This window comes from Lepisosteus platostomus, chromosome 14 (genome assembly GCF_059453375.1).
Source record: "Lepisosteus platostomus isolate fLepPlt1 chromosome 14, fLepPlt1.hap1, whole genome shotgun sequence".
NCBI classification, from domain to species: Eukaryota; Metazoa; Chordata; class Actinopteri; order Semionotiformes; family Lepisosteidae; genus Lepisosteus; species Lepisosteus platostomus.
Genome location: NC_142624.1, coordinates 38,722,307 through 38,744,359, shown reverse-complemented (window position 1 = coordinate 38,744,359; position 22,053 = coordinate 38,722,307). Strand labels below are relative to the sequence as shown.

Genomic DNA, 22,053 nt, shown 5'->3' with positions numbered 1-22,053 from the left:
CAAATGAATGAACTTACTCATTGTTACTAATAAAATCCAGGATATCCTGCTCCAGCTTCAGTAGCATCATCCTGTCTCTGGAAAAACACATGTAACACCTTAAGACCACCCGTGTCAAAAACAAGCCACCGGCTAACATGCTTCGATGCCTGGACTGACACTTTTGGTGCATTTCTCTTCGATCAGTTATCAATGCAGTTCCTTTTTTGGTGACATCCTTTTGGATTAAGGCTTGAGCGTGTGCAATATTTTTAGTGAAAACCTAAGAAACGGCTGTTAATTGCTGCCAAGTTCAATTTTGCGGCAGTCTCTCTAGTTGTTCGGTGACAGTGGCGCAATGGAGAATGCTCCAGCTGAAGTGTTACTTGAAGTAACAGTTACTTACGCCTGGTTTCAACACAGCCATTCACACTATTGTCAAAGCACCAACAGACAAGACCATTTTTGCATCTGTCGTGTTAATTTGCTTTTATTGACTATCACAAGGGATCCGCACATGTTTTCTCAGGCATACGCTGCTCACTTGTTTTTAAAGCTCTGCTGCAAAACAACTTTTACTCCTTTCAAGTGTTACCAGACATCCCTACCGTGGGGAATACAGAGGGATTAATGATGGCTGATTACGGTTTCAAAGGCAGGCACAAAAGCAAGAAACAAACACTGGAAACAAAGGGGCCTAATTTTCATTTAAACCCAGCCGGGACACAATAGCTGTGGGCACACTTCAGAAGAAATCAAAAGACACGAAGCAGTGACATGCATCTGACATGCCTAAGATGTTTAAAACATGATCACACAGAGGACTTCCTTGTTACAAATTAACCGAGGGGGCAAATAACCAGAGAATATAGAGCAGAGACACAAACCTGGGGTTGTTTTTTAAAGTGTTTACTAAAAATTCGTGAAGATCAATGCCGGTAGAGTCTGTGTATTCCTGACTGGAATCTGAAAATAGCAGGAGAGCAAAAAATAAATCTTCCTCGCTGGTTTCACACTGAAGAAATGAAATACTGTCAAATGGCGTCTACAAACCTCTAGACAACATTTTTCTTGGAATTTTATCCGATTTGTCCAGCTTGTCCACACTTTTCTCTTTGTCCTCTTCATCTTTATAGGGCAGCTCATCTTTATCAAAGGACTGGGTGAACTGTATCTGAATGTGTTCCTAAGGAAGAAACATTAACATCCCTGAGGTATCCGTTTAAAATCACACGTGGCAAATTCTGTAATAAAGCAAACTAAATCTGGGCCAAACTGGAAAAAAAAACCACTGGTACAGACCCAACCAGCGAATTTGGTGAAGCTACGCACTTTCACCACCTTCACTTAGACATTGACTCATAGTTCTGGATATGAAAGGGGTTGTCATGGTTTATTACACAAACAAGATCTCCAGTCTTCCCAATGTCTAACCTTTACTTTCCATTCTTAATAAAGATTTATAAAAAATGCCAACCTACCTAATAACACTGCTAAGACTAAAGTATCGTGCAATTAATCTTGATGCAGATCTTCCCCTCTTCAATAAAACCCGACAAAAAACAACAAGGCCAGCAATTCTACAACGGTGAGGCTCTTTAACCTCCCTCAGTCGAGATCTCCTTTCCTGTTCCATGTTACAAAACCAACTGACTAGTGTCCAAGGAAGGAAGGAGGGAAGGAAGATTTATAACCACAGAACACCAATATAAATCAATGGATAGACTATGAAAAATTAAAATGGGGAAAAAAAACTACCAAAACCATGGTTTGGAACAGTGCTGAAGGAAACATTTGAGTAAAAAATGAGACGAAATCAACATGCTAGACCGGCACTTGCAGGAATGGGAAACTGGCTCCACACATTACCCGAGAAAACACTGAAAACGGGACATTTTAAATGCAATCTCTAATTTGTACATCATTAAGGCAGACTCCATGTTTGTCTGCCTGAAAAGGGGCTGAGAGAAATGCTGACTGCTGAATCTGCCTCGGAGCAGTTTTGGATAAGAAACGTGTTCCCCAGAGAATACAGCAAGCTTAACTCCTAGTTCAAGGACACAAACAGAACGAAATTAGGCCAGTCTCTCGCTGTATGCACAGGCAGGGACACACACTTATTCTTTCAAATCAGGTTTTGACTGAAAACGAACTGTCTTTCTGTCTGTTAAGAACCGTTTCCTCAGTACTTACAGTACAAACAATATATTCTTTCCTCTAACTGCTATATCTATGAATGATCTACTCCAGAATTGATAATGTTTTGTACTTAAAAACCACAAAACTCAAAAACAAAAGACAGAACAAAAAAAATGGGAATGTTCCAGGGAAATCTGTCATCCACATGTTGATTTTCCCTGAACATGAAAGAGAGATGCATGGTATTCATGAATGTACGCACATGACAGAAATCTATAATGGTAAAAAAAACAAAAACACAATTTTGACCAGCTCACATCACAACATTCCCAGCAGGGAAAAACGACTTTATGCAGCGCTGAAGGGGCTTTAGGTTATTTCTGGGGAAAATGCTGCTCCATCATGGACGAGACATGCCGAGAGGACTGCATGTTCCAGGACGGGTGTCTTTACCTGGAGTTCTCGTGGCAGTTCAGTTACTGGGGGAGGAGAAGGCTCTTCGCAAACAGCCAGGCTCCGCACTAACTTTAACTTCACGTTGGACTGGTGGAGAGCAGTGACCGTTAAAGAGAAATCAGACTCAGAGACTGCAGGTACAGGGCACGGCACTACGGACAGAACCCATCGCAGCACATCACTCTCACACAGACGCTCCGAACATCAAGACCTACATTGGCGCGTTATAAAGGGTCAAACAGTTTGATGTGCCTTCCTGCAGCGCCCAGAGGCCTTAATTGGGCTCAAGTGTTCTTTTTTTTCCTTGAGCTTCTAAAAATCCCTACTGCAAGGACCAAGGCACATAAAACAAACACTACGGAGACTACAAAAAGAGGCCACGACGGCCAAAATAAAGATAAATTTAAACTACAAACTCAAAAACATCAAGCAAGCACTAGGGGTTAAATTCTAAAACAGAACAAGTGATGCTAAAAAATGACCTTTTCACTACAGAAATTGTACGTTAATGGCAAAAAAAATCACAAACTAATGCCAAGCAAAAATGTTTCTCAACATGCCACAACTGTACAATACCTTTGACCTTTTTCCTGCCTGTCCAGACGTTTGCAAGTGTCGCTGTATAGTAGGCAACAAGATAAAATAACACAATAAGACGTCTTGTGTCAGTTAAGCACTGCTCAAATGGTTTGAGATACTAAAAAAAAAATTTTCATACAGTACCACATAAACAGAGCTCAGTCAGTGAAACAGTATCTTAAGTTTTTCCAAAGCTCAGATAAAGGTATGTAAAGGCATTCAAAGCCATCTGTAATATTTCTGTAATTTGCAAAGCTGAAGTCAAGTTACAGAGTTACTGTTTTTTTACCAGTTAAAGGTTGTTCATAACAAACAACAAAGACTTCAGTGTTAGCATAATCTTGACCCACAATTATGGTAATAGTGCTTTTGTTGTTTTAACTGGAGGTCTAGGGCTCTAAAAACCATTTTCAAAAATGAGCGTTGGGTAATTTCAGCTGGGTAGCCTTCCTTGAAATTGAAGAGCCAATGGTCTTATTTGATGGCCATGCTTCACACACCACAAAATTGCCTTTGACTGGAATGGCTGTATCTGATCTGAGGAGTTTAAAAACAAGTTCAGTTCTGTTGCAAGAGACACTGCAGAACAGTGAAATATTTGGCGAAACATTAACAGCCAGTCCCAGTGTCCCAGTACTGCAGTATCAAAGCCGCTGCCATCAGGTGCCTCTTTATAGCGCTGAGCACAGCAGAAGAGAAGAACAGAAGAAAGGTGGCAAATGAGAGGAGGCTCTCTGGAGGATTTGAGCCTGTTTGGTAGATGGTAGTTAACTGATCCCAGGATCTCCATCCACCCAGCTGCTTCTTGAAAGAAGCCATAGTATTGCCTTCAACTACAGGGCAGGGTATAGCTTGTTCCCGAACCCCACAACCCTTTGGGTAAAGAAGTGCTCCACCTCTTGATTAATCTCAAGGCACTGCCACATGGTTCCCGCTCGTGGTGTTTATCGAGCATGAAACAGGGGCCGGCCTGCCTGCCTCCTGGCGGAGATCCAGTCTCGGGGCAGGCTGAAGGGCCCCACAGGGGCTCCCCACTTCACACATCTCCGTTCCCAGCCGCAGAGCACGAGGAGAGCGTGGGGGAGCGCGCGCGTGCGAGTTCTCTGCCTCAGTGGTCACGGTCTTTAAAAAAAAACGAGCTCACTGAAATAATCATATGCTTTTTGCCCAGGGCTCTGAAAATCGAGCGATTCAACCGATGGGCCGTTTAGGCTGGCTAACTGCTCACTGGTGCGCCGCAGCCCCGCGACGCTCGGCAATCACGGCCACAGAGCACCGCCACTCCTCCGCTGGCGCAGGAGAGCACGTGCAGCGGAGTCGAGTAAACAAGGGGACAAGCCCAGAGTCCCGCGCCCCCCCGCCCGCAGCGCCAGAGGGTCAGGCAGATGGCAGCGAAGACGCAGACCCACCCCCGGGTCACAGAGGAAGTGCTGGGATTATCCGGGCTTCAGCTCCTCAGGCTGCTTCTGCGCCGCGCCCTAGTTTCTCCAAACCCCCCTCTGGGCCTCACACATCATCGTTCCCTGCTCTCACCTTCTGCATTGGGAACCAGGCGGAAGGTGGGCAGTAAGGGGGTCCAGCAGGCAGGGAGGTCACACCGGCGGTGCTGACGGCTGTGTGGGCGACTGGGCGTCAAGCTGGCCATACCCCATTCCCACTACCCCCGATCGGAGAGATTTCCAAGCGTTCTGCATCAAGCCAGTGCTGAACGCCTCTTCACCTAGAGGGCAGCATCTACATTTGTTTTTTACCTCTGTTCCCTATTATTTTTGGCTGAAGGGAAATGAGGATTTTCCCCGCCCCCAAAACCCTGCTGATGGATTCCAACAGATTGTGTATCGAGTGGTACTCAAGAGGAGGCTGGGATTGTTTACCGAGTTTCTCCCACATAATGTCACTGTTAACACAAAGAGGATTTGTCACAATTTACCTGTGATTCGTTTTTGTTGTCACAACAGCTTTCATCTTTCTCCGGCTCGATTTGTTCCTGGCTTTCTGATTTTGTCAGGCTGTCTCCTAGTGTTGAGTCATTTTCTTCTACCTCTGAGCCTCTGATTGTTTCAGTCGTCTCCTTTACAGTAACAGTATCAGACATCCTCATTAGAGAAGGTTACTTGGAGCTTCTACCAAAACGTGGAACCTACAAGAGAGACAAACGTCTGTTTTTTATCAAACTTACTTTTTCTCCCAGAAACAGATCTATATTTGGGGTTGGGGTGGATAATGATCTCAAAACAAAAGACGACCATGTGAGGCTGATCATACAGATAGCACACTCTTATTTTTAAATCCATATTAAAAAAACAAATGCAATCTAGGACATCTTCCTATATTCTGTTAACGTATCTCTGGGAACAATTCACCAAATAGGAGAGAAATTCAGGAGGTTATTTGAATCAGTCACATACAATTAATTTAATGTAGACAGAGATGCCAAGTATCAGCATAAATAGCTAACATCAAAACTGCAGAAACAAACACCAGGAAAGTGAAGTATTGTTGGGGAAAAAAAAACTCTTAAAATGTCAATTACCGAGACACTGCACTTCTAAAATGTCTACGGAAACCATCTGCCCAAAATGATAATCTGCACACGCAGCACAACAACGGTTTCTGGACAATTGAATATCATCTCCTTGACAGTGCACTGGGTCTACATTTAATTCCACCCATCCTTCAGAGTAAATTTTGCCTTCCATTTATTCCAGCAGCTCACTGACAACAGGCGGCCTGACGGTGGTGATGCATTATTAAAGCTAGATTTCCTCCCAGGTGGCTTAAGCCTTAAAACAACCCGTCTCTCTTCAATATCAGTGAAGAAACATTTATATCTTCTATTAGAACCACTTGCTGTATTTTCGCAGTTTAATATTGGTTTATATTTGAGGACAAAATCCAAAATCTTTGGAATCTTTGATTTGTTCCGCTGCTCTAGAGGTCCAGTACAGCTCCATCTCTTGGATGGAATTTGTGCTCTTCACCGGATGCACCATCACCAGAGTTCTTTGCTAAGCCAACAAGGAAGGAAATGGGTCGCGACTGTAACACTAGTTCCTCACTAAGGAACAAGTGTTCCTTAGTGGGCTAAGGGAGGGCTAAGAAACTATCGCATTAACACTTTATATAACAGCACAAATGTTTCACAATTCTAATCACTATGCTCCACATACAACTGCTAGGTCACAAACAGAGAAACCACAAAACTGCAACTAAAGCTCGCAGTTGGTCAAGATCAGTCTTGACCACGGCATGCCAGTCACTAATCTTCACTGGAGCAAGCGGGGCTGTGCAGGTGACAGCTGCCCTCACCTCTAAGACAGCACCTCAGCTTTGTTCTTTTGGCAGAAGAATGTCTGGAGGTTGGCACAGGTTCAGCCTGTCCGCTCGAAAAAGGTCCATATTACTAACAATGTCCTAATCGGATTTCGCTGATGATGGTTCCATGAGGGTTCCATCCACAAAAAGACTGGGTGGCGTTTTTGGCCAATCATGGAGTGCTGGCTGCCCTAAATGCTGTACACACATATGTGCGAAGTTTCTAAATTGATAGCATCAAGAGTGAGTGAGACAGGAGGCTGAGAAAAGCAAATGAAAGCAAAAGAATAAGCCAGCACTGACAGATACTGCATCAGACATTACAAACTGGGACCCGGAGCCGTTCTGCAGATTTAGGAGCATTATCAACAGTTTGCGCTGTTGGAGTAATGATCATGATTCACTTAACTGCAAAACTAACCTCACTTTTTTATTACTGCTCTCACTATCAAGATCACAGCAGTGGTAATAAGAACTAAATAATTTCAGCATTTTCCTCTCGAGTTTCTCTTATACCACCTGTTAAAGTGAGCAAAGGTTTTTTATATTTTGGTAACAATGGCATGTAACAGGAAAATGGTGGTGAAAAGCAGTTGAAAACACGTCGGTATACTCTACTGGAATATTATAAGTAATACGAGGATGAGCTTGTCTTTAAAAATACATTGAGCTCTTTACAACACAAGAAATTAAGCTTTTATTCGCACATTAAGCGCATTAGCCAGCTAATTTACGGCAGTTTAGAGGACCCGTTATTCTTGACAGTCTCAAGCCTTTCAAGCATGAGCAATTCCAGACTGTTTACCGAACTCTCGGGCGTTCTCTCTGAGCAAACAGCATCAAGGTAGAAAAGAAATAAAGTGTAAATAAGAATGTCTGAATCTAGCAGGAAACAGAAGAACTTTTGCATTGGTTTAGTTTCAACTGCTGATGGGGACTGAGGTTTTCTGGAAAAAGATCCTCTGAAAAAAAAAAAGTTCTTTTTAAGTCAGCCTGACCTAGAATATGAAGTTGGACATGTAATCCATCTTACAGGTAAAGCACGTACTGTACGTGACGGATCAGCACACTGAATTTCAGCCTTTCAATGTTTTGTTAGCGCCTATATTTGCAGCACCTCAAAACTTTTCACAGGTAGAAGCCCGTTAAAATGTTTGTCTCCAGCAGCGACTTGTGTGTGTCGTTACAAGGCCCGTGGTCCCAGCCGGCCCCCGAGCGGCGCGAGCTCTTTACCCGACACGCCTGCCCGTGCGCGCCCGGCGCTGTCCCCCTCGAGGCTGCTGACCAGGTCGTCCGTTGCGCTGAGCCTGCTGGAAGCCCTGAGGGAGAGTCCCATGTCCCTGTCACCAGCGCGGGGTCCAGGTCTGCGCGGAGCCGCCCTCCGAGAAGCCGACCATTCCCCTCAGAAGCCTGCTGGAGGAGGAGGAGGAGAAGGAGAGAGAGCGGCGCTCAGCTCGGGCAGCCGCCACCCCACAGCGCCACGCGCAGGGAGACGCGTTGCCACGGAAAAAACACCACGTGCGCCATTAAGCAACTCGCCGTTAATTAGAGAAGCACTGGATCTCAGACGGTAAGGGATTCGCAGCTCGTGAGGAATGAAGCCACAGCAAGGGTACAGACAGGAGCTCTTGGAAACACATCCAACGGAAGCACCTTCTAGCGCAGAACATACCGAAGTGACCTGATGTTGTATTACTGTAGGTCAGACAAGAACAACCCCTGTACTCTGCACAGGCAGGTCAAGAGCCTGTTCAAGTTCCTCACAAAACCCTGAAAAGGCACGCTTTCTGGAATTCAGCGCAGTGTTTCATCACAGGGAGCGATCTGCATGGAAACCACAGAAAGAGCATTCACGCTGCTGCAGGCCAAAGCCTCTCTTCACACACACCTCAACGGTAATAACATACGCAACTAGTAGGAGGAAGGAGAGCCGTGCACTGAAAATGACTCCTCTCGTAGTACGCCTGATTAAAGCAAACTGAAAGGGGATGTAGTAGAATTCGGGTCAAAATGTTAAATGTGTCTGGTGCTCTCCGTCTGATGTCAAGCGGAGTTCGGTTGACTTGGCCAGACCATTGGGAGAACCAACACTGCGTCTCTGGTCAAGGCTGGCCTGGCAGAGGCTGGACCCTGCTCTCACCCCTCCAGGCTGGACCACTGCACATGACACTGAACACGTGTAGGTAAGACAATAAGACAAATCTAGCTTCTTCAACAGCGGCTGTATAGTCAGCACTGAAATACTTTGCATTATAGCATTTGTAAAACAATTTGTAAAACAATGAAAAGAAAACATATACTATTTCTCATATAGTATTTTTTTACTTACAGGAAAATCAGAATTTTACAATTTTAAGAAAAATCCCAATGTAATCTAATTGCGAACGTACTCAAAACATTGAGGCTTAATGCTCTCTTTTGTAGATACCGCAGTCTTCAAGAATCATAAAACAAACCGTAGTGTGGAGACGGAAGAAGAAAATATACACATCAGCATACAGAACACATCTTATTACCTCAGGAGGATCATAACGGCCGTGAAGTGATTAACGATTCTCACTTTACTGGAATGTGGCTAATTCCAGTCCTCGGGGTCCAGAGGTCTTCATTCCGACGCCAAATTTAATTGCAAAGCTGAACTAATTACGTGGAAAAGAAAACTCGCATCACCTGTTTTTCAGAGGGAGCTGTAAGCGCTAATGAAAGGTACCTGTGAAGCCTACAGGACCCCCAGGACCGAAACAGAAAACCACCCTGTCACGCCGGCTGCAGGAAAGAGAGTGGGAAGGAGGCCGTGCGGTTCACCGAGGGGGGGTCTGCTCCTGGCGGCTCTGCGCGGCGGAGGAGCGCCAACCAGGGGCTCCAGGCAGATGCTAACGCGTGGCACCCAGACACTGCTGTGTCTCGGCCGCCGCTCCTGGGTATACATAAGCGTTAGACCTGTACACACGGGCAGCAGCAGGATGTTCAAACCCAGGTGTGGCGCTGTCGTCGTGCCCCTGAACAAGGGCCGTCACTCTCACCGCCCCAGGTTAAAGGGGACAAACGTAAGAAGCTCTGGAAGAAAGTGCCAGTCCAATAAACTAATAAAGAGGTCCATCCGTGTGAGATTGAGATATTTGAAGAAGTGTATTCTCCCTTAAGATTTTCATTTTACCACGATACACCAAATCTTATATTCAATTAACCACAGAAAATACGTTTAATACAAAGAATAAATACGCTTCCTTGCGACGTACTCTTATTTCATAAAAAACCGGAGAGCAGAGAACCAGCCAGAGCTAAAGCAGTTCTGCCGATTATTCTCCTGAACACTCAACATCTAGCACGTTTGGAGACTTGATCAAAACTGCGTTTCAGGAATTCGAAGGGCAGATCGTTTTACCCCCCCTCTCCTGCCGCAGAGCAACGCAACCCACGCGCAGCAGCACCCCCATTTCGAAACGTGACCTCTCCTCCGAACGCCCCCTCACCCAACAGAACAAAGATGGTGCGCACGGCACAGGTTTGGCCAACCCAACAACGAGGGATCCCCGACGCCGAGGCCGAGGGGAGCGAGCTCCTGTAGTCGCAGCCGAACTCCACGCCAACGCCAACAGCAGCTGTGCGGCGCGATCCCGCTAACCCCACTGCGGGGCCCAAAGGCTCTGTCGCGGATATGCAAATTGAACCTGGTTTATTTGAGATTGCTGCAGCCACCTGGTCTGGATTAAAGACGATTCAGTTTTGCTTTACAGAGTTTTTAGTGTGCTGGGGGCTTCATACCCTGATGCTAACAACACCTAATTCATAGGAAATGAAGGATAAAGGCTTATCACTCCCTGCTAAGATGGATTTGTTTTCTCCCTCCCATGCCCTGCAGTAGACCAGGTATTCATATGCCTCTACGAAGCTCCAATGCATTTCTGGAGTGATTGTGCCCTCAGCCTAACAAGGTAAATAAGGAATCCAGGGGGGACATCATTATTGAACAAAAGAAACAAATGTAATTGGTGCCTTGCGTTTTCCCGGGGTATTTTATGAAGCGAGGCACTGGAAATAAAAAAAGAAAAAGGTTTAACTACAGCAGGAACAGCTGTTAGCGTAGCCGAGTGCTTTAAAATTGATGTTTAAAGTTAATTGGGAAGCTAAATGCAGAATTCTCCAAGATGCCCACCTTAAAATAAATAAATTGAGAGGAATTTCTGCAATGTAGGCAGCCCTTCAGTACTGTTTCAGCAGTTAATGCATGAGCAAGATGAAAAAGAAATTCTTCCCGTGGAAAGGCATGCAGGCTGATGGTGTAAACTGACTGCGAAGCCATGGCAGAGCCACCCAGCCATGGGGACCAGCGAGCCTCCCCGACGCCCACACATTCAAAAGCACCTTTCTGTGAACCGCTGGCCCTGGGGGTAGAAGAGCACACTCTCCAACAGGTTAAAATCACGTATCAAAACCACAAAAGAACACAAAAAACAAAACTCATTGACATGGGCAGAGACGTCTAGCACGCAAGTCCAAAATCCATTCAGCTTTTTATATTCGCGCAATAATAATCAACCAAAGTGTGATATTTTTGGACCGTATAGTGTTCCACCCTACGGCTAATATTCCTTGTTTAGATAGTGTAAATCCAAAGGACGGAACGGCAAAAGTGGTCCTGACTGTCACTGGGCTTTGCTAAATAAAAATTTCCGCAAACAGAACGTAATCTCGCGAATTTGTGTTTCTGAATTAATAAGAGCCCCCCCCACAACCTTTATTCGCAATTACCTGTCTGGAAGAGCAGCCTGTTTTCTTCACCAAAAGACAGCATATGTTATCTTAAAGACAACCAAGGGGTTTGATATGAATCTGAGCATCACGATACTTCAGGCAGTCAAAACAATCACATGGATTAAAGCAGGACAACTCTTAGCAGGTTAAGCACATCTTCTTGGTTGGTTGTGCACGATCTTTAAAAATGAAAAAACAAGGCTAGCACTTCCTATGTGCTGGTATTCAACAGCTCTGTGACCGATTGCGTCAATACTTACAAATGTGTTGTTTTCACAACACAGCACCTGAAAATATTATAAAAATATCTGCTTTCACCAGGAAAAGAAAAATAACTTTGCTCTGCCAATCCGAATGCTTCCTACTGTCTTTGCAGAGGTAGCACATTAGAACAAAGAGCAAAAGAAAAGCTCAGTCTCTCTCTGTTAACACTGACACATCGTGCAATGCAGGGTTCTAAAGATTCTTCCATCTCAGTGTAGCGGAAATTAAAAATTAAATTAAAAAAGGACATAAAAAACTGAATTTGAATAGGTTTTCTGCTACAAGGAGCACACTGTATTTTGAATTCTACTGTAGCATGTAGGTTGTGGATGAACTGGAGCACTGATGAATGTGCTATGCATCAGAACACCAGAGACGCCTTTACTAAAGGAATGAAACTTCTCAGTGTACCTGAAATGTGAAAGAAAAAAGGAATAAAAATAGCATCCAATGAACAAACCACCTACGTGGTCAGACCATCTGTTTTATTGGAAAACAAAGGAGTCACAAGATCCTAATTAATATCAACCCTATCGGCATCGTCTGGGACATTATTTTAGAGCTCATTCTGCAGACACCCTGCTGAAAGAAGACTGAATGCCCATTAAAAACTGCAAGATGGACCAACGTGTTTCATGTAGTGTTTGTTCACAAGAGAGCATTTCAATTATAAAAAAAACACTGTAAACTGCTTCTTCGGCTCTCCTTACAAAAGAAATGAAAATATGAAGTCCAGAATAATTAGTCCAAACATCCTGTAAGGGATTATTCTAGTTTACAGTCTAGCTTGATTTGGTAAAAGAATACTGTGTACGTTTTTTTTTGTCTTTTAAAACCTGCGTGATGCCATTTCCATCGCCCTTGGAGACGCTGAGAACCGCACAGTCTCGGAAAAAGTCATGGTCAGACCACATCAGCACAGCCTCCTTAGAAAAACGGCTTTGCTTTTTTAAAATCTGATCTTTTTGTAGTAAATTGCTCACAGAGGGTGTGTTGGCTAACAGAATAATAGAAAAGAAAAGGTTTGGTTACTCCCGACATCGTCAGGTTGATATATCTTAGACATCACATTTAGAATACTCAGGAAAAAAAGATAACACAAATGTAATGCTAACAGATTTTGTGAATATCATCTAATTATAATCTAAATGAATTACACAAAGAAACACAAAGAAAGACGTGTTCTTTTACTTCATGCATAATAATTAAATTTGTCTTGAGGTTTTAGGAAAAGGAATTTAGCATTCATCAGGCAGTCTTAGTCAATTTGACAGATAACATGTTAAATACTCTTTTACCTCCATTATACAGACCAAAAAAGGAAACACTGAAAATTCTATCTCCAGTCTAAATTAATTTAGAAATCACTAATTTAAAAGAAAAATTTGAACCTGCAAAAATGGTTGACATTTCTCTCAATTCAGTTTATTGGTTTTAACATGGCTTAGCGTTCTTTCTGTACTACATCAATTTTAGACTTTGGGGAAAAAAAAAAAATTTCCATCCTTGATATATAACCAAATAAAAAAAGCTTAACTGTCGTAAATCTGGATTCCACAAATGCAGGCACACTCAAGATTTCAAGTGACTGTGCCTAGTTGGTTTTGAATTTGCTCTTCCTTGTCTTTTCACAATATTGACCATCGCTGAACATCGACAACTTTTAATGGTCCTTGGTCTGCGTGCAATACTGCTTTCACACGTTCACCAAGGTCATTCTAGAGCTCAGTTGCCCCCCGCCACAGGCCAAAGAGACCTGGGACAGCCCATCACCGTGCTGGATGAAACCAACTCTCCATCTCTCGCATTTCAGCAAATTTCCAATCTGACAAAGACCCCATATCGGATACAGATTAGCCTTGCCAGTTTTTTGGGTTCAACGCTACGAACGTCAAAAGAACCCCAATATGCATTTCTGCACTTCCCTTGGCAACAGAAGACTGCTGAAGGACACCACCCCATAAGCCCCAATATAACCTTGTCCCACTTTTCTGTACTTCGCTGCCCTATATGGCTGAATTACTTTAACACAGCCCAGAACAAATGGAAGCGATCCAATGGGCTCGTTTTCTGAGAACATGCCGACATTTAGTGCTTCCATCCTGCATTTTCATATATCCGACTGCGCAATAAATTCCTAATAAATAATACTGCTATGTTGAGAAACAGAAATATGTCCTGTACAGTGTACAGTCTAAGATGTGCAGCATGTAAAACAAATCTGTCAGTCCAGGTCATAAAACAATACCTTGAAGAACTTAAAATAGAGGCACAAGTGCAGGCTGCAGCAGTGATAATAAAGATTAGAACACAATGCCAGAACTGGAGCAGTTTCTCAGCAATAATTAACATAAGCGAGGACAGCTGTGTTGTTCGCATAAAAAAAAAGATTATACTCATTACTGCGGGCTATATACCTGTTTCCAACACACTACCTGGGACGTTCTGGTGTTTCAAAGGGACTTTGTGTAAAGCCAATTTGAGGTAATTAGACTGTTCACTGACTTGCGTTCAGCAGTGGTTGTTTTAGAGAGCGAAACAGAATGTAAAATGTCATTTTGCTACAGAACTACCTTGCATCGGAGTAGTCTCAAGCTGTGAATCTACAAAATTGGAACAAAAGGTAAATCCTTTTTTTTTTTTTGACAGTGAAAAGCCTGTCTTTTCACTGGACATGTCCTGCCTTCTTGGCTGGGAACTTAAAAGCATGTCGATGCAGGAAGGGAAATCATCTCAGTCAAATGACTGGACCTGAACACAAACGACTCCGGTGCTTAAATCTGGGCACAGATAACGCACATACAAGCCAAGACATTTGTTTTTGCAGAAAACTACACTATGCAAAAACAGAAGACTGTTTAAAATCTGTTCTAAATTACAAAACAATCCAGCTCAATAATACCATTTTCTGTTCTGTTCTGCTTGGATTGCCCAGGATCACACTGAATTCCTACCAAACTTACTGAATATAAAGAAAAATCCCTTTCACAGAGCTGACATACCTGCAACATAGTAGCTTGCCGATTCATTATCTCCATTGATTAAAGGTTTAGTTTCCATAGTATCTAAGGCAGCATTTGCTCTTCAGGTTGCTCCTCTTGCAGGCTTCTTGCCTGAGCACAGCGCTCAGTGTTTCACTTGTCTGAATCTACCTGCTAAAGCTGATCATTAAGGCACTTGCCGTAGCCTCGGAGACAACGCAAATCAACAGCTGTATGGTGTGATGTCAGCGGCTGCTCAGCCACTCATAGCTCCCAGGAATTACAACGCATCATGGGCTAAATTGAGCTCTTCATTAGCAATTCAGCAGCCAGTGATGCAAAGGGCCTCAGAATCTGGGAATGTTTTAGGAAGTGTCAGTGTCTGCCAGAGCTGCACAGTTCTCTTTCCACAACTCCTGAGACGTGACAGCCAGCAGGAAAAACAGTAACGACCCCTCTCGACCCCCCCAGAACGCACAGGGAATCTTCTGGGAACGCATCACGGGAGGTGGCCTGCAGAGGGGAGGTGGTGGTGCGCACAAGGCAAAAGCCAGCCGTCCACCTGACACAAACGTACCGCTGCTCTCGGTCTTTGTTGCCACAAATAAGGCAGGCATTTTCACAAAGACAGGAAGGCGACAGATGAGTCACCTGTTCGGTTTTCACAGAAAAGGGAGGAAAAACAAAAGAAGTTCAGCTCTTTTTCAAAGTTGCACCCCGAATGCTTTCAAGTGTTGTCAGGCCCAGATGAGAGCAGGTGAGCTGCAAAACTGTAAGCTCTGTCTGTGCTAAGGCAGCGACGCCGTTACACTGATGAGAGAGAAGAAAGGTTTAGCTTTGTCTTTCTGGGCTTCTTTTCACCCTGAATGCCATGGCAGCGCAGATGTAGCCATGGCAGTGCTGTAAATGAGAAGAAATCCACCCCAAGGCATTTCTTCAAGCAGTATTTCATGATTAGCACTTAGGTCCTTGAACCTGCACAGCATTCACCTTCCTCTGGAAATAATAACCTGAATATTTCCTCCAGTTCCCTCAGGAGAACATCGACACTGACAAAATAGAACGATGGCTTCTTTCTGGCCCTTTTTATTAATGGATCTCACATTTTAAATTAAATCCTACTCTCGTCATTTTTCTTCAATTCTAAAAATAGCTCTGGTGGGGAATGCAGTGGCCACTGAAGATAAGCCTGGACGGGGCAGGAGCGACGAGGCTCTTCTCCACAGAGGAGACGTGGCGGCCCAGGCGGGACTCTCCGCTAACTGGCGACAGCCCGAGCCCCGCCGAGACACGGGCTGCTTTCAGCGCGGCCGGCCGGGGCGTCGATGCCACACGGGGGGGGGGGGGCGGGGGCAGCGAGCGCTCACAGAGCACCAGCTGATCCCCGCATGACTGCAGCTCCCTCGTTAGCGCCCCCCCCGAGGACGAGGCGGTCTGGCGCTCGACGACCCTGCCACTAACGCCACAGCTCTCGCCACACGAGCGCGCCCGTCGGGGACTGCGGCACAACGACCGATACATAAACACCCACGGGGGAAAAACACATCCTGAAATGGAAGGCTCAATTATTGGGGGGGGGGATTTCAGGCTGACTTTCTGGTAGCCCCGCACTCCAGGGTGCACAACAGCCTCCTAGCGGTAATGGCTTTGGAGACAGAAGTGCAGAAACCACTCCAGACGTGAATAATGATGTTCTGGTGAGAAAGGTCACAACAGGAGCCGGGATGAAATATCGTACTAAGACGCTTAATGCTGCCGTGCTTCTCTGAAACTTCCCCTGTTCTCTTCTCTGCTTCTGAACAGACTACGTCTACGGTGGCTAAACAAAGAAGCGTTATCGTTAAACATCCACAACGGCTTAAAAGAGCCTAGAAAGCCCTCAGCACCCTAACAAAGTCATCTCTTCTCATCTATGCAGCTGCCCCCTTTTACAGCCGATTTTGTGTGCATCAACATTTTCCTTTGAGCATCGCCAATTAAAACCTGGCGTTCGCCGCGCCACGTTCAGAGTGCGGCAACAATCAGCCCAAAATCAAATCAAAAGAATGGCACTCTGCTGCACAACTTAAAGACGCCAGCCGCTAAATACGACTTTACAGGCTGGCCCCGAGCAAGTGCGGGAGCGCAGTGTGGGTGTAATTAGGCTAAACCCGTGCAGTAATTTCGACATCCTCTTAAGCTATTGACACTAACGCTGATATTTCCACAATTATTCCATAAAACAATCCCTTTCGATGGAAAGGCTTAATTAAAAATCAGGGGGAATGATGCTTCCAAAATTTCCCTTGCTACCTCTAAACACCTCCAATATACAACAGACAGCAAACAGCTTTATTGCACCAAAGGGTCCGTGGGATTGTTCTAATATAGAGCTTCTTTAACAGGAAAGCAACCATGTGTGGGGTTTTCATATATTACCATTATTATTATTCGGGGGGTAATATATACACCTGGGCTCCCTGTGCGCTGCCCACGGTACCCTTGTCTGCCTCATGATAGCGCTGGCTGGATGTGCGCAATAAATCTCACTGAACAGAGAGAGCGGAGACGCTGTGGCTCTTCTGGCAGGCCGGGTCACAGCCTGCGATGACGCCTCATCAGCTATTCACTGCCTTCTCCCACGTGGCCCTGCTGCTCCTGGCTTGATCAGATGATAAATCCCACCTCCGGAGGAGTCGGGGCGCAGCGCTATCAGGTGAAGAGAGCTGAGTGATCTCGCTCATAAAAACCCTGAACTGCTGATCTGCCATGTTCAGGCTGGGGGCTTACTGTATTTCAATATTAATCAACTCTAACACCACACTCCACCTCACAGGACTTTGTGGTCCACTTAAGGATTTAGCAGGAGTTATCATCTTCCCCAACGACGAGGCTCAACATAAAGATGCCAGAATGACTAACGGCAGAACACAAAATCCTGCAGACTCTAAGTGCTGCACTGTTGACAGCACAGCTCACACAATAAAGAATAATTTCATGCGGAGACCAGCTCCGACTCGGCTGTCGGAATCCTCTGGAAGGGGGCAGGGGGAACGGTTCTTATTTTTTGCGCACTCTGGTGGGCATGAACTCTCGATAAGCCTGCGAGGTGCGGAGAGAGTCCGTCGCTCCGTATGAAACAGCAGGTCGAAAATGCCAGGAGCACACTTTGCCTTATACAACGCTGTGAGAGAAGTGGGCTAATCGTTTCCCATTCCTACAAGACCCAGTTAATTCGTATATTAAAGTATTATCTTTGCTTCTGGGATTCATTATGTTATAAGACGAGCCTCTTCCCCCTAACGCGCAGCCCTCTCTCTCCATCCACATGCTGGAAGAAAAAAAAAACTCAGGAAGATCAGCATTTTTATTTTTGGTCTTTCCGAGATTTTAAAGAGACCTGAATGTTAACAGTCACACTCGATAATAATGCCACAGCACCGAGGCAAGGTAGTTAAGCTGACTGTAGGCAGATTTCTCTCCCCTCGTCCTTAAAAATTCCAACTAAATCCTGGTCAGTAACAAACGGCAGAACATTTATAAAAAAAACCCAGAACAAACTCATTCCTAAGCGATCCGCCCATTCATTTGCATCACAAAGAAGCCATGAGAGCAAGGCATCCTAATTAAGCCTCACAATGCAATTTGCTCTCTGAAAGTGACAAATACGTTTATGTACATTTTCCCAGAGGACTTCCAAGTGCTGCATAGCCCAGAAAAAAAACCACACACATACAAAAATAATGAGGTCCCTTGGCGGAACGGAACGTACTACTGTCTGTCCGTTTTTGAAGGACCCATCTCGGAGTCCCTGTGCCTCCAGGAGTACTCCTGTCTCATTATAAGGCTCTGGGTTACACAGAGGTTGCAGGTCTGTGCGACTCTCACAGCAGCACGGCCGTGTGTGTCGGGTGGGACAGCCCGACCCGAGGGGGGGTCACCCCGGAGTGCAAGGACAGCGGCACAGACCTCACCCCACCCACACCGAACCCCCAGCCACTGGTTCCGACAGGCCAGCGTTACCGGACTCATTCCCGCGAAGGTGAGCCGCTGACACCCAACGGGTCCACACCGCCCGCGCGGGGAGGCGGAGCGCCGTGGCTTCTGGCTCGGGGTGTTGACACGCCCTGCAGAGAGGCAGAGGCAGAGCAGTAAAGGGAGGGGGGGAGCACCCCTGTGAAGTCGGGGGGGGATGGGCACCCTTGTGAAGTCGGGCCAGGGCTGCGACGCGGAGGTTCGGGACTGCAGGAGCGGCACCGGCCGCGGTGTCGGCTCAGCTCAGCTCGACTCTCCTCCAGCGCCTCGCACGCCGGCGACAGTCCGCGCCCGCCTTCGGCTCGTTACAGGAAAACAGCCTGGTTCCTTAGCAACTGCTTTTTCCAACAAAGTATGGATAACTCTAAACACAGGCCAGCACTGCGCAAAAAACTGAGAAATTACTTGGGCAGAAAAAAAACATCGGAAAAGAACAGGTCCCAAACTTTTCTCCCAAGAAGCATTCTTAGCAGTCGGATTAATGTCATGTCACACACACAGAACATACTGACGAGCTTGCCACTGTTCCAGCTCCTTCGAAAGAAAAAGGAAAAGGAAGGTCTCACAGATACAGGATAAATTCTATTTCTTTATGGGATTTTGCTAGTTGGATGTACTTGTTTTACAGGTACTGCTCAAAGCCCGATGCAAAAACTAGGAATTTCGCAGACATGCAAACTGCAGAGACAATCTACTTGTACGTCTGCATGCTTATCGGAGAAAACTACATTCCCTTTGATTCGCAGAAAGAAAAAACGCTGACACCCCGTCAGTGTGCGTCACACTGGGAGCCTCCTGCGGTCTCTGCCACATGAGCTCTAGGGAGCCCAGAGTGTGAGCCCAGAGTGTGAGCCCAGAGTGTGAGCCCAGAGTGTGAGCCCAGAGTGTGAGCCCAGAGTGTGAGCCCAGAGTGAGAGCCCAGAGTGAGAGCCCAGAGTGAGAGCCCAGAGTGAGAGCCCAGAGTGAGAGCCCAGAGTGAGAGCCCAGAGTGAGAGCCCAGAGTGAGAGCCCAGAGTGAGAGCCCAGAGTGAGAGCCCAGAGCGCCATGGGATCTTTCAGTCATTGGCCACCCAGCTGTCAACACCCAGGCTTCAAACTCTCCCCTGTCTCACCTGAGGACCCTCACCTGCAGGCTGGGGTCTGGGAGATTCCGGCCCAGAGGCGCGAGCGCTACCGGCAGGTACACTGGCACCACTTACAGCAGCGAGCCGGTTTCCCCGCACAGCGGCCTTCCCAGTACTGAGCGGGCCCAGCTTTGCTCCGCCTCTGCGGCATCGCTGCTGTAGCCCAAGTTAACACTGCCCACGCACAAGGCACAGTCTGACACCTCGTCCACCAGGTACTGCACACTGCGCCTGGGAGATTCACATCAGATCACAGATTTGAACAGATTTACGTATTCAGAAAAATTCAACACATGGGCGTGATATTTACACGGGAAATTGCAGTCCCGATTTCTCAAACCTGTTATTATTATTACGTCATTCAATTATTCAATCTCGGTGACGAAATAAATTCATTGATGGTATTGTAAAACGGAACAGATTCCCAATTAAACACAAAATTGTGAACTTTGTGAGAGCGCTATATGGTTGCAGTATTGTCACAAACCCCTGGTCTCACCACAGGCGAGAGCGAGAGTTTTTGAAGCGGCCCTTATTATTTGTTGGCAAAACCGTCTCAAACTCAAGAGCACTATTTCTAATGGACGTAAAGAGGTGTATCCACAAGCCTGCTTGTTTACAATGTAATAGGGACGCTTCACCTCACTGGAAGTTAATGAACTGCAGACAGTGCCAGCAACATGGTGCTGCACAGACCTGGAAGTTTCATCTATTTTATGATGTAAATTGGAGGTTCTACACGTTACTGTGTACATTTTCTTGCTCTTATTGTGGTTTGAAATGCATTCATCCATGCTGATTCTTTCTAACCCCGAAATATAAAAATAACGCTGCAGTTCTCCTTGAAGGGGGAAAAAAACTCTGATGTCAACCAACCTGAAAATATAGAGGGAGAGGAACTCTTCATGTAATGCATCAGCTACAGTACCATAAAAAGCAACTTAAATGGTTCATATGTACCCATCCTTGTCATATTACAATATTATGAGTTAACATAATTTGATGCTTTTCCAGAAACTGGCATTTTGGAGCAAGTTTTCAAATGATTTAGGAATGGAAACCTGAGCCTGTGTCTCGTCACTCAGTGCCCCCTGACAGGACCAAGCCGTATCTCAGGACATTCTTGATGCAATGGCCCATCAGCTGTCGAGTGAACGTAGTCGACCTTTATTACAGTCCAGCCCACCGTGTGTGTCGATCAGCACCTCGTTGTTGGTGCTTGTGTCCTTGATTGAGAATGCACATTTTGCTAAATGGCTGTATAATTAGATCGCTTACATCTGCTCTTGAGATCACAAGATGACATTCTCTGATGCGGTTTGGCCCTTCCAAGAAGAAAGTACCTTATAGCAAGAAATTCTGGACAAAGTTTCACAGCTTGATTATAGCCACCCATTTACACTTTAAGCTTTTTAACAAAACAAACCTGCTACTGTAGACTAGCAATGTTTTTTACAGAATTCTACAAATACACTTAACTATGAATTAGGCAACACGTGCCTTCAGTAGCGTTACACACTAATGTGTCATGTCATGGAATCGCAGACCCAGCAGACACTGGTCCCCACATGATTCATTTGCTGCTGGTCTGTGGCAAAATACCAACAGTACAATTCACTCAAAGGCAAGGCAGCATAGAGCTACATTATCATTTCAATTTCTACTTGCATTTGTATATATCATCCTTCTACAGTAATTTGGGATTCTTTATGTATCGTTTTGAACCACTAGGACACCGGGCTTCGCAGAATTTATAGGCATGGTCCCCAACACCTCAATAACCTGCTATAAAAAAAAGAACTAAGCCATATATGAAGATACTTTCGTAAATACTTTGTGTGGACCCAAAAACTTGGTCAGACAGGTTAGACAAGTAGGTTAGACAACAAAGAGGACTCTGATAGTAGGAAAGAACAATACAAACATGGCTGAGTTATTCTATTGTCTTTCAGAGACAGAAATTCACTGCTAGATGCTATGAAACAGCCTGTGTACTGCAGAACATAGAACTGAAAATATGTCCACCTACCTGTATATGAATAAATTTTGGGGGCTAATGCAAGACCATAGACTTGTATGAAAGGCAAAAACGTAGGCTGCTGAAAAACGAAAAAAAAAATACAATTTTTGAAACCTTTTTGGGGACATTCCATGCGAGCCAGTGAATTCTGAGAATGAAAATGTTCACAGGTCGTGCTCTGAATCAGCTGGGGCTCATGAATCATTCCTTCTGTACCACCTTGTAGATGCTATTATTATTCGCCCTGACAGATCCAAGCCGGGAGAAGAGACGATTGCCAGGCAGCCCTGCAGTAAGATTAGCCTTAATAAGATTAGGCAGCCTGAGGAATCTGCACTCAAAACATCACAGAATGGCCAAAGACTCTAAAAAGGACCACTACTTTTCTTAAAGAAGTGGATAGGTTTTCAGGGCCTGGTATCGCATC

At 45.3% G+C, this 22,053-nt stretch overlaps 1 protein-coding gene across 17 annotated transcripts in view; it reads right to left on the bottom strand.

The window, feature by feature from the left end:
- The window catches only part of r3hdm1 (R3H domain containing 1), a 50,017-nt gene that overhangs the window by 23,269 nt on the left and 4,695 nt on the right, over positions 1–22,053 (bottom strand). For 9 of the 17 annotated variants that reach the window (XM_088606221.1, XM_088606219.1, XM_088606229.1 and 6 more), the window contains exons 2-8: positions 7,702–7,881; positions 5,084–5,293; positions 3,151–3,192; positions 2,572–2,661; positions 1,033–1,165; positions 867–945; positions 18–77 (exon numbers count right to left, since the gene is read on the bottom strand). In XM_088606221.1, the coding sequence (XP_088462347.1) occupies positions 18–77; positions 867–945; positions 1,033–1,165; positions 2,572–2,661; positions 3,151–3,192; positions 5,084–5,254 (575 nt within the window). In that variant the 5' untranslated portion in view covers positions 5,255–5,293; positions 7,702–7,881. Of the gene's footprint in view, positions 1–17; positions 78–866; positions 946–1,032; positions 1,166–2,571; positions 2,662–3,150; positions 3,193–5,083; positions 5,294–7,701; positions 7,882–14,489; positions 14,692–22,053 lie in introns of those variants that run through there. The other 8 variants (XM_088606224.1, XM_088606223.1, XM_088606226.1 and 5 more) reach the window with 4 other exon arrangements.